Raw genomic sequence first — 22,135 nt, 5'->3', positions numbered from 1 at the left:
GAACTGTCTACGCAGTGCTGTTCACTTTAGCTTCACGGGTCGTGATGGGCGTGTTGACGGTTTATTTTTTATAGAGTTAGCAGTCAATAAGCTATCAAAACAATCATGTCAGATGCAGCTCGGGGATAATACAAATAATTGGTCGTAACCTTACAGTGATTATATAATTACATTACTTTGCTAGATGTTTTTTACTTTGATTTTCTTGACAAAAAATTCTTAGCAATTTCATCAAACTCCTTAATTGAGAGGCAGTCTATCCTTAAAGCCGGGAAAAAAAAGGTAATCTGTTATAATTGAAACTTACTTCAACATTTACTACATGTACTTTTAATCAAACACCGTGCACTCCCTACACCCAGAGTAAACTTGGGATTTATTGGGCCTCAGGGCAGGTATACACTTTTCCTAATTTGTAATCCAGCTATGACTATTGCAGTCCAATTAAAAATTAGAATAGAGTCTATTTCTACGCAAAGGAGGACATACATTCATGTTTATTTTGTTTACAAATATCTGTCAACTCTATGCCCAATCTCAAGTACAAAATTGCAAGAAACTGAATATTGAAAATATTGTACATATAATTACAGTTTTAGGATCTTTTTGAAGAGAATAAACGGTCCTCGGCGTCTTGACAGTATTATTTCATCAATCAAGGATTTCTCCTCGGCGTGTGCGCGCGCCGTGTTCTGTCTGGTTTCGAAAGGAGATCCAGACACGCTACCGCGCGCCTGTCCAGACAGCGGCCTGGATGCCTGGAATGAGCGCGGCACGGCGGTGGTACGCGCGAGAGCTTGGCTGGGCCACGTAGCGGGGCTGAGGACGTCGATGCGCAGGTATCTCCGCAGACCGTAACGCACACCAACAAACACTCTCCCACATTTTGCACAAAAAGACCTCTGGCACTGCCCTCTGTAAATGCACATCCGCGAATGTAGAGGGAGAGAGAGTGGTACAAGTGCGCCGTGCAGCCCTGAATCTGTGCAACTCTGATTGCACGAAAGCAAGAGGGACGTCGCACTCAGCAGAGGTAAGCCAGCAAACCGACAACAAAATGTTGCTATTCAACTTAAGTTTATGGACTTACTTGTGTGACAAGCATGGCAGCTGCTGAGAAAAGCACGCTCCGATCGCCGGGAGCCGGTGGCCGGAGCTTCGCTGAGAATTGTCCGGGAGCTGAGCTAGCAGTGACTTTGTGACAGTGTCGAGTTGAGTGGGTTTGTCAGTTCAGCAGCCTGGGTTTTGTTAGGAAAGCGGCGCTTTTTATCCTGCACAGCAAGAAAGATACTGGGATAGCAAAGCATGACATCGGCTTTTCATCTCGTTTCATGTGAGTCTGACAACTGTCACACTTTATCCTTAAAAGTGCTGTGTTGAAATTAAGTGTGATGTTAATGCTAAATATCTGACGTTAATGCTAGCTCTAAGCTAACTAGCCCAAATCTGGGCGGTTTGGGGTTAAAAAAGTGAGAGCCTTCCATTTGTTGTTGGCGTATGCATGTCAGCAAATACTAACCTTCGGTTTGTATTGCTTGGGTAACGTAATGTGATTATTCTTTATGTTGTGTAAGCGTAACCGCACAAAAATACCTAATAACTGCACCTTGAGCTAATGTAGCCAAGTTAGCTTGTCATGTGTTTGCAGGTTAGTACCTATGGACTATTGCTAGCTAGCTAAGTAGCCTAAGTTGACCAGGCCTGCATAGTGTTACTGCTGTCCGTTTCACAAAGTTGCATTTTTGTTTTTGCCGAGTCTTTACTTCACACATGCTGCAACGTCGGCTGCAACGTCTGCCACAAGTCTTGTGAATGAAAATATTCATATATGCAAGATATAGCACTATAAAATCAGAAAAAAGTTAAAGTAGGTGCTACACCATAATCTCGTCATATTTCCTAAAATAAATTTAGTGTGGAAATCTTAATTTATAATCCTCGCTTGCTAAAAAAGGTTAGACTTGTTGAATCAACTTTTCTCTTATTATTTCAGTCATGTTTAATTATTTTTCTACATTGTTAATCATATTTTAAATATAAGAATCATGATGAATGTTCACATGTTATTTTTGTTCATTTAAAGATATCCCTGTAGTAAACTAAGCAATCGACTGTCAGGCTTGATAGTGTCCCTGTCTGTGTGGTGATGACAGTAAAGACCTGTGGTATCAAAGCTTGGGGCTAAGGTTATACTCTCTGACTTTTCTACAAAACCCCAGATGATTTATACCGAATCAAGAACTCTACATAATGCTCTAAGCCCCAGTTATGGATTTCAGGTCCACTACCTACAGAATCACAGAGCCCCCCTGCAGCACACCACACAGTGAGCTGGTTAAGGTCTTATGAGTTTGGACATTGTGAGGAATGTGAACCCTCACACAGTCAGCTTCAGGCTGCAAAAGGGAAAGCTCATTAAAGTCTAGACTTTAGATGGAGCATGGGTTTGAGTAGCACTACTGCATAATAAGAAGTAACCATGACATATTTTGACTGCTTCAGAGGTCTCATCTGCTTTAGTGTCACAGTTCATTTAAGCACGTGTAAACATTTTATAGCTGCACCATTGAGAGCTGTTGGCTTTAAAGTGTGCCTTTGCACCAACGCTCCCATCCTGTGTCATTCAAATCTTAAGCCACAGTAGCATCTATCCGGTATATGACTGTCTTTGTGGCCTACTCTATATGAAATTAGTTTTGGTTTCTCATCAGGTCTCTGAAGCATATTTGAGGAAGGCTTTAAAATGCATTTTGTTACATTAAGTGATTCCTGCGCAAATTCTGCGGAGCATTAGAAACACTTTAGATAGAAACAGACAATGAAAACAATTTATTGATGCACTTTTTTCATCTGGCAGCAAAGTCCATTTTCAAAAGGTGCCCAGACCAAAAGGGCAGTCACAGATGATCGTTATTCCATAAATTTGACCTCCCGATCCGACAATTTGATTGTGTAGACTAATTACAGATGATATTGAGAAGTCAGCGCTCTACTTCATTCCCACATCAAAGCACTGCTATATTTCACTTTGAGTGAAACTCTGAAATGACTCATCATTGATAATGATAAGTGGAGGGGGTGGAATTTCACTCAATTACATAACCACTCTGTTTGTTTATTTGCACATGTGTATTTTGGACAGTTTCTTGTGGTCAATTTGAGAGTCTTTATTAGTTTACATTGTGAATGGCAAATTGGATAGCCTGTATTATTTAGCTTAGATATTTGTACATTCTTTCAAGCCCACAAACATGTACATGTTAAAAAAGATAATTTAACTAGCTCATTGCATGTTTAGTCAGGTTCAGGCTGTGGTTTCTCATGTAATTTATATTCCTCTGTCATCCAGACAATAATCTGTTAGGCTTTGTGTCAAAGACAGCCATGTGAGTTGGTCTGTCAGTGCAGAGCTCACCCTCCCTTTGTGGTCTTAATTCTCTCAGAGCTGCTGTCCAATTCTCAGAAAGGATCACTGTCAGTGTGCACAGGAAGACAGGTGTGTCTTGTATGTGTGGATAGTCAAATTCTACATAAATGGCTTACACTTGTTTTTGCAAAACAGGCAGACCAGATTGATGTATGTTTGGCTCTGTTAAAAACTTTGTAAACATAATTTGCTTGCATTTACATTGCCTTTGTCTGCTTTTTGTTCTTTCAGCCTTTTTATCATAGTCTACTGAAATAAAGTAACAAGAGTAACAGGTAAAAAAGTTAGGGGTTTACTAAAACAGACTTGGAAGACATGTGACCAGAACTTAAAGCTACACTATGGAATCTGTCCAATGTAGTTTTTGCAAAACTTGGCAAAACTTATATTAGGCTTATCTTATCTTTTTCAAAAGGGCTCAGATTGGGAAAAATATGTTTTGCAGGATTCTTATTTATTGTAATTCAATGATGACTAATAACTAAAGAGGTGTGCAGACTGCGGTGGAGCGTAGCACACAGCAGAAGCATATGACGGCGCAGGGAGAAGGAGTGCTGGGTGGATCAGAGCTGAGTTTTTCAAGTCTCATGCTAGTGCAGGCTTATTTTGTGGCTTTATTTTAAGATTAAGTTGTGAGAGACAAAAAAGCGTTGAATATGGATCATCGAACAACATTGAAAAACTAATTTCTTAGCTTTCAGTATTAGATATGTCATTTGAAAGATTATTGTTTTGTCACAGATAATTTCTGAAAGTCAATAGAAATAAAGTAATGGCAAGGACTTCAGTAAAACTAAAATGCCAAAATTAAAAATGTACTTTCTAGTGAAAAAGTAAAATAAAAGAGACTTTTTCATTTCAAACAAAAAATAACTCACTGTAATATGTGATCAAAATTGTTGAATGAAATGTTTTATATATGAGGTAATATATATTAATATATGAGCTCTACCCTTCTGATGCACACTATCTTCTTCTTTTTTAGGGCTTTCTCTCAACGTTCATGTTATTTATGATTGTAAATGAAAGATTAGAACACAGTAGCTCGCAGGTGAAGACTGTTTGAATTTGAAATTCTCTTTTGGCCTATTTATCTTCTTTTTAGAAAGAGTATCAGCTGTTAATAGAAATAAAGAATAAGGTGTGAAGACACAGAGGTGAGGATGTTTGCTGCCTCCAAGAAGAAAGGAAATGTGTTTTTCTCTTACTTGCTTAGGGAGGTTTTCTAGTGAACAAAACACCTTCATGCATACTCATTATGGCAAGTAGTATGAAAGGTTATTCAAGGTCAACCAACTGTCATTAGGACACACCCCAGGACATATGTGTACTAAAGCGGCAAAAATTGCACCTTTTTGAATATACAGAATGGAGAAATATGTTCAACAATTAAATTGTTTTGTTTTAATATTTCTTTATGTTTCACCTTGTCAAAAAGTTGTGTTACTGTTGGTTCCACACTGTGCAGCGCTCCAGCTTCATTGAAAGGTCGAAATACAGTTTCCTGTGGTTGTGTTTGAAATATAGGCTCCTAACCTGTGGTTACACTATTCTCTGTAACAGTCAATGGAGGGGTGGATGTGGATTGGGGGGTGGGGGGAGGGGGGGTTGATGCACACACATTGTTTGCTGCTGTGTAAAACAGCTTTGCTGTCAGGTTGTTTTTTAATTTTATTTCTTTTGGTTGTTTTTTGTTTTGTTGACTCTTTAATTCAAAATCTTTGTTTTTGAGCATGAAAACTATCAAGCACAAATATGGGAAACAGTTTAGTTTTTGACTGGAGCAATAACATATTGTTTAAGATTCAACATGATCTTGCATGCATGTCTTATGTTTTATTTCCATTATTGTAAATGTGCTCTTGATTTAGCAGGGTGTATCATGGTGAGCCACCTTAAACAGAAAACTATCTGTATTTTATTTTATAGTGAGTTGTTTCAGTTGTGGTCTGGAAATATTTAGACTGCTCAGGTTTTGAAATTGAATTGATTCACATTCATTTGTGAAGGATTGTGGTTTAAACTCCTACACACAACACTGAAACAGTTGTGGGCAAATGTGGTGCTCACTGTTTAAAAACTTGACAATATGGCTGTAGTTTCAGTTCACAAACTCTCAGTTCAGTTACATGTGACAGCGGAAGAGAACCTCTTACAATCTTGTCACATATTTCTCATATCTCTCTGATCTCATAGGTAATGCACTGTAAATGGCTGTTGACACAAGACGCAGAAGTCTGTACAGCAGTCCCATGTCTGGCGTTCTGCTCGTCTTTACCTGCTCTGCAATTTGAAGACACTGGCACCCTACAGGGCAGCAGCCTTCAGAAAACTGAACTTACAAACACCACACATTATAACTGGAGAGAAATTTAGCTTCAAATGTTCAGCATCAAAGACATTGAGCCTTTAAGCTTGCAGTTAGATTTTTAAATATACAAAACAAACATTGGATCAGATTGTATGTCTTTCCATTTGCACCTCCTCCTTTGGATAGCATGGATGCTCTTTTTGAATCAGGCTGACTCTCTTTCACCTCATCCCCTCCTTCCTCTCTCAGTAGAAGGAGGGTGGGGGATTGGTGTGGTGTCCACTGCCACTCCTTGTACAGTAGGCTAGTGAAACAGTTGCTGTTGCTCATTTCCTTGTGCTCCCACCAACTCCTTCCCTCCATTCCCTCTCCCTATTTATGAAATCCTGCCAGAGTCTAAAGGAAAAGGTTTCCGTCCTTAGCCTTGGCGGGATGTCACAGGAGGAAGGACGCAGGGCACCAGTGTCCCAGTCCTATTTCCAATCCCCTAGCCCAGATGTGGACCTGACAAGCAAACTTTATAAGAGAGAGGTTGGTGGCAAACCTTATTCTGTGTTAGTGGACAGTAAAATGGCAGCCAAGACCTCCATGGGAGATCAGAGCATTGGTCAGTTACCCACCCAACATGTGACTCCACAGCAACATCAGCAGTATTTCAGAGAGGGAGGAGCTGGGCAGGATTTGGGAACTCAGGAGTCCCAGACTGGCAACGAGGGCACCTCTGACGAAACTGAAGATGATGATGAAGGTGAGGAAGAAGAGGATGGTGAAGAGGAAGGCTTCAAGCGTGAACAGATCATTGTTGAGGTAAACCTGAACAACCAGACACTTCACGTATCCAAGGGCGACAACAAAACAGAAACCACAGCAGATGACTCGGAGAGAGTGGGCAGCGATGATGATGATGAAGATGAGGAGGAGGAAGATGATGATGAAGAAGAGGAGGAGGACAGCCCTGATGAGGAAGATGATGAGGAAGATGATGAGGAAGATGAGATTGAAAGTCGAAGAACAAGGTCAAAGCGGGCCTGTCGGGGTAGTAGTAGCAGCACAGCAGCTCCCAGCCAGCCGCGGAGAAAAAGCCTTAGAACAGCTCTGAGCACTGCCAGTGCTGGAATGACGACGAGGGGGCGACGGAAGCGCATGGAACCTCCAAAGGGCAAGCGCAGATCTGCTAGGTCAGCCCCAACATCAGCCAGTTCCACGACTACAATGACGGGAGGGAAAGCAGAGATGGAGGAGAAAGAGTTGCTGGCATGTGAAAAGTGCCCCCGAGTGTTCAACACACGCTGGTACCTGGAGAAGCACATGAATGTCACACACAGGCGAATGCAGATTTGTGACAAATGTGGCAAAAAGTTTGTCCTGGAGAGTGAGCTGGCCTTACATCAGCAGACAGACTGTGAGAAGAACATCCAGGTAAAGCAGACTTCTCCAATCTCATATCACGTACTTGTAAATATTCGTTCAAATGTTATGCTGCTTTGCAGAGAATTGTGGTTCAATGGAATATTAAGATGTTTAGATAACTGTGACATAAGTTAGTTTTGTTTTTGAGTAAAGAAATTTATCATCAAGTTATGTGTCTACAGCTAAACTTGGTAATTTTTTTAAATGTTTTTAATTATAGTTAAGTTATATATTTTTTTGAGCCAGAAACATAATTGTTTTAACAGTGATTTGTGAAAACTGAATTTCAAAAATGGATTCAATACAGTGTTTACTGTTTAAAACTGAATATACTGTAGATTCACCATGATAATACTCAAGAGTTGTTTTGAACATCTTAATTTAGCCCCGTGTTTTACTAAACTTGCATCTGTAGTTATTTGGTGAATAAAGTACAATCCGCTTTCCACAGCTGGTCAAACATGTCGAAATTATATTAAATTGTATCTGTATGACTTCTCTTATAATTGGCTGAGCCTCTTAAATGTTCCATTCTCAACAATCCCTTTATAGACACTCACTGCTTGTATTCATTTTGAAAGTTTAAGTTGGTCATTATTTTTGAAATTACCAAATATACTGTTTAAGTGGCTATGTAGGCAGATCAAATTCATAACACTTGACACAATAAGTGGCTTTCAGGAATTACAGTAACATAGTCCATGGAAATCTCTTTAGACATTATTAATAAAAATGCACTGATTACACTGATTAACAGGGAAAAACAAATTAGTCTAAATTAGGTGTTATTATAAAAAACAAAATAACCAAGTGCATAGGTATTTACCCTCTTTCACCCCGAAGCACCAAAATGTCATTGGTGGAAATATCTGATGATTTGGTGCATCAATTAAATTTAAACAATGTACCACAGCAACATGCCAAATTACCACACATATTTCACATATGTCCCTTTTTTTTTTTTTTTTTTTTTTTTTTTTTTTTGGTTTGTTCTGTTTTTCATCAGGTTTCCACAGAAATTATAGCAAATCAAGATGCAGGCTGATTTTTACCCCAGCAGAGGGAGCTGGAGTATAGTATTGGCAAATAGAAACCTAGAGACCTATTGGCAAGAATTGGCTTAATTTTATCTTTGTGTTTTGTTTTCTTTTTTTATTATGTTGTGTTGTGTGTTCTTCAGTGTGTCTCCTGCAACAAGTCTTTCAAGAAACTGTGGTCACTGCATGAGCACATCAAGATTGTGCATGGCTATGCAGAAAAGAAGTTCTCATGTGAAATCTGTGAGAAGAAGTTCTACACTATGGCCCATGTTCGTAAGCACATGGTTGGTAAGTGAGGCCTCTTCTTTTTCTTTTTTTGTTCTCCCCCAGTTACTGTTTTGCCTCCTCTCCCTTTGAACCAAAATTAAGGTTGTGAGCCATCACATGATTTAAGTACAAGTAAGCCAGAACATACTAATATTGCATATTAATATGTTAGTGCATATTAGTATATTGCATATTTTTCTTATGTATTTTACACACATACATTTTTTTTAATATATATTTTTTTTCAATTAAACATTTGTTGTAGGATTATCCTATTCTTTTTGTTTGACTTATTTTTAATTCTAAGTATAAACAATTAAGTATGTTTTCTCTGGTCGTGTAGTGTACTAGTCTTCATTGTTCATAAACATCTATTCCATTTAAAAGATTGGTGTTGGTGATCAAATGTTTGCAGTTGGCTAAGTACTGTTTTCTTTTGTCTCTATTATTCAACTCCTCCCCCACCAACCAGCTCACACTAAAGACATGCCGTTTACCTGTGAGACATGTGGGAAATCATTTAAACGTAGCATGTCTTTAAAAGTTCACTCACTTCAGCATTCTGGAGAGAAACCTTTCCGTTGTGAGGTAAGATTCACCCTTTTAACACACAGTGTTGTGTATTCAGATAAATGTGGATTGGGCTTGTTGTTCATAACAGGCATCAATAAGGCACAACTGCACCTAGTATGACAACTTGGGATCAGATTTAGGTTTTTTGCTCACAATGATTACAGCCATGATGTAGGGAATAGGATGCACTGGACTGGATTGTACTGTATACAAACTCTGAGTGACTGTATGCATTTTATTTATGTACGTATGTATTTATTTAATTTTGCATCCACTTGTGACTGGGTGACCTACATAGAATCTTAAAGCGGAATAAACCTTGTCTGTCTATCTGTTCTTTTTTTTTTCTTTTTTTTTTTCTACGACCCTGTCACATGTTGCTGAAATGTTTCCATCTAAAAGGTTTTTCACATAACATTGATGACTTAAGACTCGACCGGTTTCCATTCCCCAACCAGATACTGTTTCAAGGCAGCCTAAATTCCAATGTTTAACACTAAGCTTTCTTTTGGACAATTATGTTTTGAAATACTTTTCGGTTCATAATATGCCATAATCAAAGCAGTGTTTACACACTGCATTGATACTGTACTGTCATCTTTCTTGCTTATAGTGTCTTTTTTTGTTTGTTGTTTGTTTGAATACTGCACTCAAAGTGACCTTTCCTGTCTTGAGTTGAGTGGCTGAGCATTTGATTAATTTGTATTTGTATGCTGCAACAGGACCCTCATTTGTTTTCACTCATTAATTTGAGTAGAAGTGCATCTGTGCTGTGCTGGTTTGTGACCAACCCAGATTAGTTATATTTGGTTAATGTCAGTGGTAACATGCTTCTCTATTTTAAATTTCCAATCGACCCTTATGTACTGTGTTATAAAGAGAAGCTCAGTTAAACCATGTCAAATATTTAAAAAACTCACAAACACAGCATTCCCCAATTCACTGGAATATACGGTAAATGTAGTGCTGTTTAGTGTGTTGGAGCTTTAAACCAACTCTTACATTGGTGCATTTTGTCACGATGTGCAAACAAGTGTTTCAAGCTTGTTTCTGCTCAACAGCGTAAAGGGTGGAAAATCTCATCCATGTTTTGACTCATTAATTTAGTGGAGGTTGACAGATGGGGCACTTTACACCCACCCGAGGCCCTTTGATGTCCAACCACATGAATGGACAAAAACATGAACATGTGTGTATGGGTGTAGCAGCTCTAATTAAATGTTTGAAGTTATCTTTTCCTTTAACATGTCATTACATACTTACAAAGGGTGTATTCTTTGTATAGGTAATTCTCCAGAGTGAGCTTACTCGTGGTGCCGTGTGGAAACTGCAAGATTGTATTTCCCCACTAAAATGTATTTATCCAGGTGGAACTATTGGGTTTATAAATATTTCACTTCTGGGGAAAAAAAGTGACCTACAAAGTACAGTATCTTAAAACATAGTTTTGTAACATGCGGCCCAAAAATTCAGCTTTTTTTTTTTTTTTTTTTGTTCTGCAGTAACCTTGTTTGTTTAGCAGCATGTACATATAAAAAAAGAAACAACCTCCCCTTTTACGAAAAATGAATTAAGGGAAGTGTATTAAACACATTTGTGGAGAAACTTGTCTATGTATATACGGAATTATTCTGGAATGGCCGTTCTGTTATGTAAACTGCTTAAACCCAGTAGTTGGGTCTAAACTAAAAACTAAAACATTTCTTTGTAATTCATGTAATGCATAGTGTTCCAAACTTCCCAGCCTAACGTGACTTGTTCACCCAGTTTGTTTTGTGTATGCAAAAAAATGTGTGCTCAGTAGTTACATGACTGTGTTAAAATTAGAACAGAAAGATCAGTATTCAAAGAATATGTGGTCAAAGTTTAGTTTTTTCTGTCTGTACATATGTGTCTGAATGTCGCTTTCATCTCTGCTGCAGAACTGTGATGAGCGGTTCCAATACAAGTACCAGCTTCGCTCCCACATGAGCATTCACATTGGACACAAGCAGTTCATGTGCCAATGGTGTGGCAAAGACTTTAACATGAAGCAGTATTTTGATGAGCACATGAAGACACACACAGGTGAGAACTGTTTGGTTGTCATCTCAAAATTCCACAGACTAATTGTAGTGTGTGGCCTGTTGTCAGTCCATTGTTCATTTCTAGTCCCAAAAAAATGATTTTAGAAAGTGGCAAATTTAACCTATGTTTTGATTTGTAATAACATGCTTCCACTTTAAAGACTTTTAAAAGCTTTAGAAGTTCAGTTTAGGTCCTGGTCTATAGTTCTGTGCTTAAAAGGAATGCCCATCCCAAAGTTTAAAGTTTTGTGAAGGCCCTGGATGTATCTCCATTAACAAATGAAAGACTGATACGACTTGTACAGGATGAATTCCAACTGCATGCAACGACTGGTTGTCTATACTGTCATTATTATTACTTCAGAAGAGAATTTTTTTTTATAATGTTGACCGGTTGTATAGTACCTAAAATCAGAAAAGATTATACACTTTTTGTAGATCATTTTGCTTTGTCTTCCCTTCTTAGCATCAATTTAAATGGCATGGCTGTTGTTGTCCTGCAGTCAAGTTACGATTTAAATAAAACAAAGGTTTTTTTTAAACATAATTTGAGTGTACAAAGTGCTTTTTTGGCCCCTAATTCCCTCGCATTATTTTATTGTAAAAGTCTATAGAACTGTTGTTGACAGATGTAACTTTTTTCTATCTCTCTGCAAATCCAAGTGAACTCTGCAATTCTGAAATCTTGAGAGTAAAGCTTTGCCAAAGGTCCATGTTCCCTGGGTTAGGTCGGTCAGTCAGCCAGCTAGTCTCCATGCCCTCACTAAAAAAAGAAAAGACATGGGGTGGTGCCAAGATGAACATTATAGTGGTAAGAGCAAGGAGACTTTGCCCAGTTTTTCTAATGAGAGGGACATTTTACTTCAAAGAAAAGCCTTGTATATATTCCTGTACTTATAATGACTACCCTGACACATGCTCCAATGCATCCCTCTGTTTTTCTGTCCCTGCTGCATTGCTGTTTCTGAGATCAAACTGAAGCCTGTACATCCTTCACTGTTTTTCTCCAGCTGTGCCAGTTGTGGGTGGACACACTGCTCTCTGTTGGCCCTTGCTATTCTATTTCTGATGTGTAATTATACTACCCTGTCTTCTCTCTGCCACTAGCAACCAGTGTAGCCTCCTGCAGGATGAGACACACCCTGTCATGTCCTGTAATAGACAGCAAACATGGTAAACTCCCAAAGTTTGCAAAACTGCACAAAGAATTTTTATGAATTCTTGTCATAAATTCTTGCAAGTGAGTGTGATGTTTCAGAAGACTAGCACATTAGCTGTCACCTTTTGATATTCAGTTGGTTTGGGGGAGCTTTGCACATGCCAGAAAAAGGCATTTAGAGAGTCCTTCAACAGCCTGTTATTAGATGGCTGTGTGGGTGGTAGCAGGCACATTCAGGGGCTTCATGGAGGGAGGTTAATGAGAGCGGCATTCCAACGGAGCTGCTGCTGTTCACTTTCACATCTCGCCTCAAAGTGTGAATGGTAATAGCTTCCTGCAGAGTGGGTGGGTTGACAGTAAAGACCCTTAATTCGAAATGGCAACTTATTAGCATTTTTAAAAGACAACTGCTGCTCTTTGAATAGAGAAATGGCTTAAACTGGGGGGGACTTTACTTTGTAATTTGGAGAGCTTTAATCAGTTTAATATTTTCTCAACCATCACATTTGACAGCAAAGGATCTTTTTGTTAATGGATACATTGTCTCCCTCACACTCCTTATTTTTTGAATTTGCACAGGAGAGAAGCCTTTCATTTGCGAGATCTGTGGGAAGAGCTTCACCAGTCGGCCCAACATGAAGCGCCACCGCCGCACCCACACTGGAGAGAAGCCCTATCCCTGCGAAGTGTGCGGCCAGCGTTTCCGCTTCTCCAACATGCTCAAAGCTCACAAAGAGAAGTGTTTCCGCGTCACCAGCCCTGTGGTTCTGCAAACCAGTGGCCCACCTGTGCCTGTCCGCATTTTTGCCAACACGTTCTCCTCCTCTTCCTCCACCTCTGGCCCTGGCCCTTCAGCTGCCACCCCAGCGACCACCTCAGCTTCCATGGGCCTCAACCCAACAGGAGGGCCCATGTCTCTGCGAGGCCCTGTGGGACAAAATTTCTCCCATGTACAGCTCCAATCACCTCCCTCTCACCATCATCCTCACCCCCCAACAACCCCACAACACCTCCCAAATACACCCCAACATCCCACACCTCACCCCCACCACCACCTGGCTGTGCCCCCAGTCTCCCACTTGCCCCCTCCCCCTGCCCTTTTCAAAAGTGAGCCCCTAAACCACTGTGGGCACGAGGACAGCAGCTACCTGCACCACATGCCCCCAACTGACAAGGGTCCAGGGGCTCCACAGCACCATTGAACAGTGCTTCAGCTCTGCAGGCCCACACCAAATGGGGCCTTGTTCCTCCTCCTCTTATTGTCCTGCCTCAGTCTCTCAGTTGCAAGATCCCTAATTTAGGGGTGCTCCTTTCAGACGCATTTAAATAAGACAAGCTAAATACACACCCGTGTCTGTGTGTAAAGTTTCAGACTGATATACCCTTAGTGTATTCATAATTTAATTAACATCCTGACTTTAAAACCCTGGTCAGCTGACGGATTCTTTGTCCTTGAGCATTTCTTAGGAAATCTTAACAATGATTTCTATGTAATCTGTACATTGATGGGTGTAAAGTATCTCCTTTTCAACAAAAGCTGCTGATCGAAGTTGACTTATGTATTACCTGGGCTCAATGGATTATCCAAGATCAGTTGCATTGAACTTTTCTCAAGTTGACATATGGGTTCACATTGGTCAGGAATTTTGCTTATAGCATAGGTCCTTCCAAAAGCAATACTCAACCTGCCCAAGTTGTACTACAAGAGCCTCAGGCCCCTCAGAAATGTGTAATGAATGTTGTGGTTCAATCTGAGCCTTTCTCTGTCCTAAGGCTGAGGCTTTCTCTCAGAGGTGCAACAGTAGTAGTGCAAAATGCAGTGCCATAGTTGACAGTAAGACGGGGGAAAAGAATTGTTGTCAAAGAAGATGTTGTACATGTTGAATCTAGACAGACTGAGATTCATATCATGGTTAAATGGTGCTTTCCATTCCAGTACATAAAATATTTCTTAATTTTGCTTTTCCATTTAATTTTCAAATGTGTAATATTACAAAAATAACAATGTATTGTATTGTCTTGCCAGTCTGGCTTTTCTACAATGGATTTGAGGTTTTTACTAAATGTTTTGTGATCTCAAGTTATGCAGGACATGCTCTAGGCACACACCCCACACTTACTCAAGCACACAAAAGACAAAGACAACATGGTCACTGATGTTCTTATTGTGATCAGTGCAACCTCAGCTTTCAGTACTGTTGGTCAACAGATGCTTTTAGATAACAGATGACTTTCAAATACTGCCACTGTGAGGGGCCAGACACATGGCCCCATCAGGATTTACCCCACCTTCTTCGCTGCTGTTGAAATGATACGGGTTACCATATTAAAGGTCACATACATACACACACAGTATACACACCTGGGACCTTTTTTCATCAAAGTTCTTAATAGACAATTATGCATATTCCTCTCAGCCTATTCCACTGTTAGGTGTGGGGCATTTTGTAAAGTAAGGGTTTGTTTTTAGCTTTCATCATCCAGGCATACTATGACCTGCACAGTCATCTAAAGCTGTTGAATGTTGCCTACGCATAATGGTGGCTGAAGAGTCATTCATGTTTTGTTTTTTTTACGTTATCTAATAATTTGTTCAATTTTAAGCTAATGAATGGTTCTGTAGTGTAGGTATACTGTTGTTAGCACATGTTAGGAAATGTCAGGATGGAAGGCAGTGGTCATACAGCTTCTAAAACTTTGAAATAAGCATACATGTGATCAATTTAGTGCAAAACATGTATTACTGTAATAGGTGATGGTGTGAATGTTTATTGATTAAGAGAAGGAGAAATGGATGAAAAGTATTTGACATGAATTTTGGTTTCTCAGTTGTTTCCCCCTCAACCAGTTTGACAGTGTGTTTAAGAAGGACATTGAGCTTTGTGTGTGTGTGTGTGTGTGTGTGTGTGAGTGAGTGAGTGCGTGTGCATGAGTCAGTCTGTGTGCTTGCTTTAGTCTCTACCAGTCTGCCTGGTTGTCCCCAGTGCTCTTGTACCAAAAGCTGCTTTTACAGTGTGCCCCAATGTATATGTCTTAGGGGATACCTGAGATGATCAATAGCAGTAAATTTACCATGATCCTCTTTATACCACTCTATTCAGTGGTATTCAGTCTGAAGTGGTTAAGCTCAGTAGTTTAGGATGTCCTTTTCTGATAAGACCTACAATTATCCTGCCATTTCTGTAGGTCTTATATCGCTGCATCAATTGTTTATCTTCCCTTCCCCTTGGGTTTACTGCTGCGCTTGAGCATTTTTCAGTATGGATCTTTGTCTTGTGTGTGTTTTTTCTTTCTTTTTTTTTTTTCTTTTTTTTTTAAACGCCTTTTCATTTGTTTGTATTCTCTGCACTTTACTGCTGTGTGGGTGAGGCAGAAGGAAGGGAGGGACTGACATTGCATTGTGGAACAGAGTGCAGTTGTGGCTGCATGGAAAGGGTGGAGGTGATTACTTTGAGTGGATGTTTTTAGGCAAGGAAAGGAGGACAATCCCAGGGGGAGGTGTATAGTGTGAAAGGGACCATAGCACACGAAGAACATTTCTTTTAATATATGCTTAAATTAATTTTTTATTTTATTTTTTTTTAATAATTACTTTTTTGCACCAATCTGGACCTGCCCTCAAAGTTAAAGCAATGTTCCTCCTGCTTTGGTGACTTTACACTAGGCCTCTAAGCTATGTCTGAAAAACATTATTCTATGTTTGTGAAAATTTTGTTTCTGCCATGTCCTATATAATATTTCAGTTTGCCAATTTGGAATGATTGCCCTCCTCCTTTCTTTGTTATATAGAATGCACTTTCTACTAAAATCCTCGGCTAGTTAATAAAAAAAAATAACATTGTACATTCTTTAAAGATGTTTTTAAAAATATCGATACACTTTTCCCCTTTGTATTTTTAACCACTTAATGTAGCATTGTGTATTTTATTATTGTATCTGGTACAAAATGTGCAGCTTTATAATGTCCTGGTTTGTCCTTTTTTTATGTTATCTGGAGATTAAGGAGAAGTGGAAAAAGTTGGGCCTTTTTTGATAATGTACATTTAACTGACTGCTAACTTTGAAAGTAAAAACAAGTAGCCATGATATCACATAATTGCGTGTGCCTCTCTTTATCTCCACTTACTTAGTTGGTGGAAATTTAGAAAATTAGGAACGTGTACAACATGTTTCTGATAGTAGGTCAATCGGTTTATTTTCTGTTAAATTCCACAATAAGCCTAAATTCCTGTGAACTGGTGCAACTGCACAGACTTGTTTGGATGTGACTGTTTTACAATGTTGGGGTCGCTGGGCTCTTGGAACAACACTGCAAGTTCAGCATCTGACTTATTTGTTTTTTAAAACTTTATTATGACAAGTGAAGTTTTAGGTTCTCTTCTGTATGACCAGTTCTTGTTCTTTCAGTTTGAACCCATTCGCCTTTAGCAAGTCTAAATCTTATTATGTTTTTGCAAATGACCTGAGAGATTCATGTAGGTTTAATTATATGAATAGGTGGTTACCTTGACAGGAATTTTTGTCAGTTAAAGTGCAATTCCTGTCTTTTTTTAAACTAGATAAGCAAACACACAAAGTATTGTCATTAATTGGCTATTGTATGTCAGCCCAATAAGTAAAACAAGATGATCAATTCTCGGATATTTGCTTTTCAAACACAACCAGTTTTATTCATATATTAACAGTGTTTGCCTCCAAGCCTGCATCAAAGCTGTGTGCCCTCTAACACCATAGGTGATTTAAGTGGCTCACAAATGAGTCACATAATCCAATAAGGTAACAGAGCAGGCCAATGGGTAGAGAAAAGTGTGAGTGACTCACTGATGGTGAGTGGGCGGTCAGGTACCGAAGCTCACTTCAGGAATAGAAGAGATAATAACACACCGTCTGTACATTTCTATTCCCATTTGGGTTTGAAAACAGTCAGCCGCCCCAGCTGTTAGTCATTATGCCTTCTGGTGTAGAGGAGGGAGGAGGGTGCATCTGTCAGAAGCCAGATAAGGAGAGCAGGTTTTCAGACTGTGTATTTCAGGGATGTATTTGCTGCTTCGAAAGTTTCTGCGTGGTTCCTTAATCAGTGTAGTTGCACGGTTTTATCTAGACCACTGTCTTGTGAAGAAACAAGCAGCTAACACAAACTCCCTTGCTGTGATGCTAATGTTTCACTTTACATGAAATGAAATGAAAACATGTCGTTTCAGAGTCACATGGGTCTATTACTTTTAATATACTCTAATAATTTTATTTCAATCAACCATTCAACTTAATCCTCATTCCCTGTAAGCCCATTAAAATAAAGGTCAAGAGGTCAAGTACAGCTTTAGCTCAGAAAAGGTGTTTTTCTTTTCCACTGCCACGCTGACCAAAATTTTGATTATCATGGAAGGGAGCATTTCATAATTAATATAGTAAGAGGCTTTCTGCTTAGAGGAGCATCAGGTAAGCTGAACAGCATGGAGTCCTATTATATTATTTAAATATTTTCCTTTGCCAACATTGGACCTCAAGGTTTAAATTGGCCTAACATTGCTCTTTAAAATTCCAAAATAGTTTTTTTTTCCTCCTTCATTTCCTCCCACAGTGCCCCGTCTCTCCCCCTTTCTTCTCTTGAAAGTACCGTGAACGCGCTCTGTAGGCTGCTATTAAATGGGCGGACTTGTAGGCACGGTCACGTCCACAGCGGCTCCGGTGGTTTTGGCTGTCACATAAAAGTGCTTGTCCCATCGGCAGAACTCTGTCTCTGCTCTCTGTGGGACCTGAGCGACGCCGGAGGTCTGGACTAGCGACGGTGATACATTTACTTTGTTTTTTTTCCTAAAATTTAAGCTGCAACTGCTCCGCTATTTGTGACATGTTGTTATTAAAATGTATGTAGATAGGATTATCCGATTAAGAACATTTATCTTTGAAATAGCTGATCTTGTAAACATAATAATAAATGCATCCTCGAGTGTAGTTACAGCTATTGACTATCTTTATGTCAAATTTAATTTATGAATAATCCTGTAATAGTGAAACTGAGGATCCTCGATTCGTAATTTATCGTGCGGTCGCTTAAGTGACCCTAGGAAATTTATTTAGAAGCAATGAGACTGAACCGGCTGCTTTCTCATGGAGCCCAGCATTCATTGTGTTTTCCCCAGACAAAACCACCCGCACAGCTTGAAGGCTCCTGTGTGCAGGGAAACACATGACACCAGCGGACATCCACTGCTGACATCAGCGACAATTAAAGGTATGAAGGCAGCAACATGCTGTGCTGCTTGTTTGTGAGACAGGCGGTTGAATTTCTTGCTTGAGCACAGTGGGACTCATTCTTTCCATTTATTGATATACTGCTTTTACTCCTGCTACAGCACGGAGACGGGCACCGTTCGTTACTTCTTGCATTTACAGAAAAGCTAATAATGCTTTTTCAGAGACTTGAGGGTTTCTCTCGTAATAACGAAAAGGCTGCTGGCTGTGTGTTTCGGTCTATAACCTAACCATAGCTTTGAAAAGGTTTGTTTTTCATTTATTGTGTTTATGTCTTATCTTAAATCTATATTTCGTTCTGTTCTGCCCCCAACCCAACCCTTTTCGTCTATTTATGCATAATATTTCCCAGAAAGTCGGTGCCCTCGCCCGGCGGGTGATGTTGGAGAGTCGGAGCGCAAGAGCTGAGATTTGATGCCACTTGGCAACATTTAAAGGTGTGGCATAGTCAGTTATGGGGGATTCAATCTTCAACTGCTGTTATGTCCCACCCCATCCTCCAGGCGAGGAGGAACCTCGAAGATCCAGACGCTCAGAGATCATGGCCTCCCATTCAGCCCACATCCCCCCGGACAAGCGCTTCCTCATCTTCTTTGACTTTGATGAGACCATCGTTGATGAAACCAGCGACGACATGGTGGTGCAGGCCGCCCCGGGTCAACACCTCCCGGGCTGGCTAAAGGACACCTACCAGCCCGGCCGCTACAATGAGTACATGCAGCGCGTCCTGGCCTACCTGGCGGAGCAAGGTGTCACCGAGAGCGACATACGGAGCATCATGGAGAAGCTACCGGCCACAGCCGGCATGCTCACCCTCTTCCAGTTCATCCGCACACGGCCGAATGACTTTGAGGTCGTGCTGGTGTCGGATGCAAACACCTTTTTCATTGAGTCCTGGCTCCGGCGCGCCGGGGCCCGCCAGCTCTTCCACCGAATCTTCACCAACCCGGCCACCTTCAACAAGGACGGGCGGCTGGTGCTCAAGCCCTTCCACTCGCACGAATGCCCGCGGTGTCCAAACAACATGTGTAAGCAGGTGGTGGTCAGGGACTACGTGGCCCGCAGAACCCAGGAGCGGGGCCGCCCCTATCAGAGGATCCTCTATGTGGGGGACGGAGCCAACGACTTTTGTCCAGCGCTCTCTCTCGGGCCACGGGACGTGGCCTTTCCGCGGCGGGACTTCCCCATGCACCGGCTGATCACGGAGACCCACGAAGCCATGCCCGGGGAGTTCAAGGCGGTCACGGTACCGTGGGTGAGCGGGGAGGATGTGATGCAGCGGCTGAGAAAGCTGATGGCAGAGTAGAGGGTCACAGAGACATAGGACAAAAGAGACATTTTCTAAGGCCAGTTGACATTGTGGATCATATTCTCAGGTATAATAGTCACAGAAAGTAATGTTTAAGGCAATACAATCATTTGTAGTCAAACAACAAAAAAAAAAAAGTAGGCATGAGTCGTGTTGATGCCACGTTGATTGTTCCGTTTTGGTCTAGAGGTCAGTCCATCAACTGAGACCCAGATCCACATGAGCAGGTTTGTGATTACAGAGACCAATCCCTGCCAAAATGAGAAAATCAATAACAAATATCTTGCCTGGTTAAACGATTAAAGGAGTTTGCAAATATTTTAATTGGTTACGTTGCTTTTAAGTCTTAAACTGAGTCATTAGAGAAATCCCTGTGAGTAATTACTTTAATAACAATATTTAAAATGTCAGGTTATTGTTTCTTTTTAAAAACAAATAAACATGTTTTCTTATGACCTGCAATTGTTTGACCTAATGTTAAATTGTAGTCTCAAAAATGATATTAGAGTAACTTGGTGAAAACCAACCTTGGTGCTTTACAGAAGAAGTGTCAGGAATTTGTCTTTTTGTTTAAATTGTTTATCAATGTGTTTTGTCTTTACTGGGTAGGCAATGCCTAATGAAGGAAACATTTACACCAGCAGGAATAAAGCCATCGACTGAAACTCTGCCTGTGTCTGAATTTATCATCAAAGATCTGCAACATCACAACCCTTTCCTTTATGGCTTTCTATGTTCCTGCCTTATAAAGGAGGCATTTTACTTTAACATCCTACTTCTTTCAAAGGCCAAATGTCCACACCATGCCATTTTGTTTGGCTGTAAGCTATAAGCTACCCTTTACAACATAACAGTGGTTCAAAGGTCTGTGAAGTAAACCAAGCTTCTGAAATAGGCAATCATGAACCACATGTAATCATACAGTAGGCCTGGTCGTGTTCACAGGGGCAATTCTAGAATTCTTTTAGGGGTGGACAGGATGGGTCACATGCTCAAAAGAGGGTGGATCATTTGTACAATGATTTGAAAGGTTTTAAAGTCCAATCTTACTATTTTAAATAATAAACTCTATTAATGTGTGTGTGGTTAATAGTGTGTTCATAAGGTCTTCGTACAGTGCCAGAAATGTCAAACACAAAATGTATAATTTTAAACTCAAAATATCAATAAACACTTGGGGAGAAGAATCCATCCCTTGCAGGGAAAACCTGCCATAGTACAAGTGCTACAAAATGTTATTGTGACACAATAAATGAAACTACCTCCAATATAAATAATATAAACGTTTGTTTATAATGGTCACTTCTCCTTGTCATCAAAGTCCTACAGCAGGTACTTGCCACTGGGGTACCCAATTAGATTTGGAGGGTGGCCAGTGTCACCCTAGGCCACCCCTGGGGCCCAGCTTGTACATGTTCTGTTCCTAAATTTTGTGTTTACCACAAATTCAAATGAAATATTTATAAAACCACACAACGTTTGTTTATTAGACTATATAAATATTTATTCCTCATACATAATTCATCTGCATATTTGTTCTAATACATTAGGCCTATTTAGTTTAACTGAGCTCAGTGAAATGCCAAACCAAATGTCTATAAAGAATTTTTATACACTTACAAGGTTTAATCTGTGCTAACACTTTTCACTTCCTATTTAGTTTTTAGAAACACACAAATAAGCTAAGTTTAGTTATGAATTATGACCAGCCAGAGCTGATCTCATAAATGCATTTTCAGGAGGTCCCTCTAGTGAAAACCAGTGGTAACTACATCTGTCCCCTGGAGACAATCAATCAAGTAAATTATTCTGTACAGGTTAATGCAATTCAACATGTTTTACAAATTATCGAAAAGAGGATTTTATAAGCAGTGATAACAATGATGCTATTCCACACTGAAAGAAGCATAAAAGAAAAGGACAAATGTGTGTGTGTCTGTAACAAGGCATTCCAAATGACAGCAAGAAGACATAAATCATTCAAACTATAAGAAAGTGAGACTGATGCACATGAATTGAACAAATAAGAGAAAAAAAGAACAAGAAAGTAACCACTCTACACCATACCCTCACCTAAAGATGACTTGTACAAATTTTAAAAAAAGCAATCCTACAATTCATTCCTGGAGAGCTCCGTAAAAGGTTTTGGATATGTTTCCACTATAGTTTCAAAAACATTCTGACCAGTTGAACATCCAGTCCAATGTGTTCCTTAAGTCTAAAGGATCTGATGATCAAATGCAGCACTTAAAGTTTATTAGACTGCTCCTGGTATAATTAAGGAATTTGACTATGGGTGATGACTGTGAAAACCAGAC

The 22,135-nt window shown here is 39.9% G+C and overlaps 2 protein-coding genes across 9 annotated transcripts; both read left to right on the top strand.

Moving 5' to 3' along the window:
* Positions 1 to 718: 718 nt before the first annotated feature.
* Positions 719 to 18,041, top strand: znf652 (zinc finger protein 652). 2 transcript variants are annotated; one of them, XM_067476776.1, is made up of 6 exons: positions 719 to 1,033; positions 5,624 to 7,157; positions 8,329 to 8,476; positions 8,928 to 9,043; positions 10,951 to 11,095; positions 12,833 to 18,041. In XM_067476776.1, the coding sequence occupies exons 2-6, from the start codon at positions 6,117 to 6,119 to the stop codon at positions 13,453 to 13,455; spliced, it is 2,073 nt and encodes a 690-aa protein (XP_067332877.1). In that variant the 5' UTR covers positions 719 to 1,033; positions 5,624 to 6,116; the 3' UTR covers positions 13,456 to 18,041. The 2 variants fall into 2 exon arrangements, with proteins under 2 accessions (XP_067332877.1, XP_067332878.1); XM_067476777.1 differs by lacking the exon at positions 719 to 1,033 and adding an exon at positions 1,056 to 1,333.
* phospho1 (phosphoethanolamine/phosphocholine phosphatase 1) lies at positions 17,903 to 20,482 on the top strand. 7 transcript variants are annotated; one of them, XM_067476785.1, is made up of 4 exons: positions 17,903 to 18,041; positions 18,397 to 18,488; positions 18,610 to 18,754; positions 19,012 to 20,482. In XM_067476785.1, the coding sequence occupies exon 4, from the start codon at positions 19,050 to 19,052 to the stop codon at positions 19,812 to 19,814; it is 765 nt and encodes a 254-aa protein (XP_067332886.1). In that variant the 5' UTR covers positions 17,903 to 18,041; positions 18,397 to 18,488; positions 18,610 to 18,754; positions 19,012 to 19,049; the 3' UTR covers positions 19,815 to 20,482. The 7 variants fall into 7 exon arrangements, with proteins under 7 accessions (XP_067332886.1, XP_067332881.1, XP_067332884.1 ...); XM_067476780.1 differs by having other exon boundaries at positions 18,861 to 20,482; XM_067476783.1 differs by lacking the exon at positions 18,610 to 18,754.
* The last annotated feature ends 1,653 nt before the right edge of the window (positions 20,483 to 22,135 follow it).

The sequence above is a fragment of the Channa argus genome, chromosome 15 (genome assembly GCF_033026475.1).
Source record: "Channa argus isolate prfri chromosome 15, Channa argus male v1.0, whole genome shotgun sequence".
NCBI lineage: Eukaryota > Metazoa > Chordata > Actinopteri > Anabantiformes > Channidae > Channa > Channa argus.
The sequence above is the reverse complement of the archived record's forward strand: the minus strand, read 5'-3'. Positions and strand labels throughout refer to the sequence as shown.

Coding starts and splice junctions, on each gene's coding strand:
- znf652 (XM_067476776.1), top strand. CDS start 6,117: ATGAAATCCTGCCAGAGTCTAAAGGAAAAGGTTTCCGTCCTTAGCCTT. Junction 7,158..8,328: donor ACTGTGAGAAGAACATCCAG/GTAAAGCAGACT, acceptor TGTGTTCTTCAG/TGTGTCTCCTGCAACAAGTC. Junction 11,096..12,832: donor GCACATGAAGACACACACAG/GTGAGAACTGTT, acceptor GAATTTGCACAG/GAGAGAAGCCTTTCATTTGC.
- phospho1 (XM_067476778.1), top strand. CDS start 18,365: ATGGAGCCCAGCATTCATTGTGTTTTCCCCAGACAAAACCACCCGCAC. Junction 18,489..19,011: donor GACATCAGCGACAATTAAAG/GTATGAAGGCAG, acceptor CCCATCCTCCAG/GCGAGGAGGAACCTCGAAGA.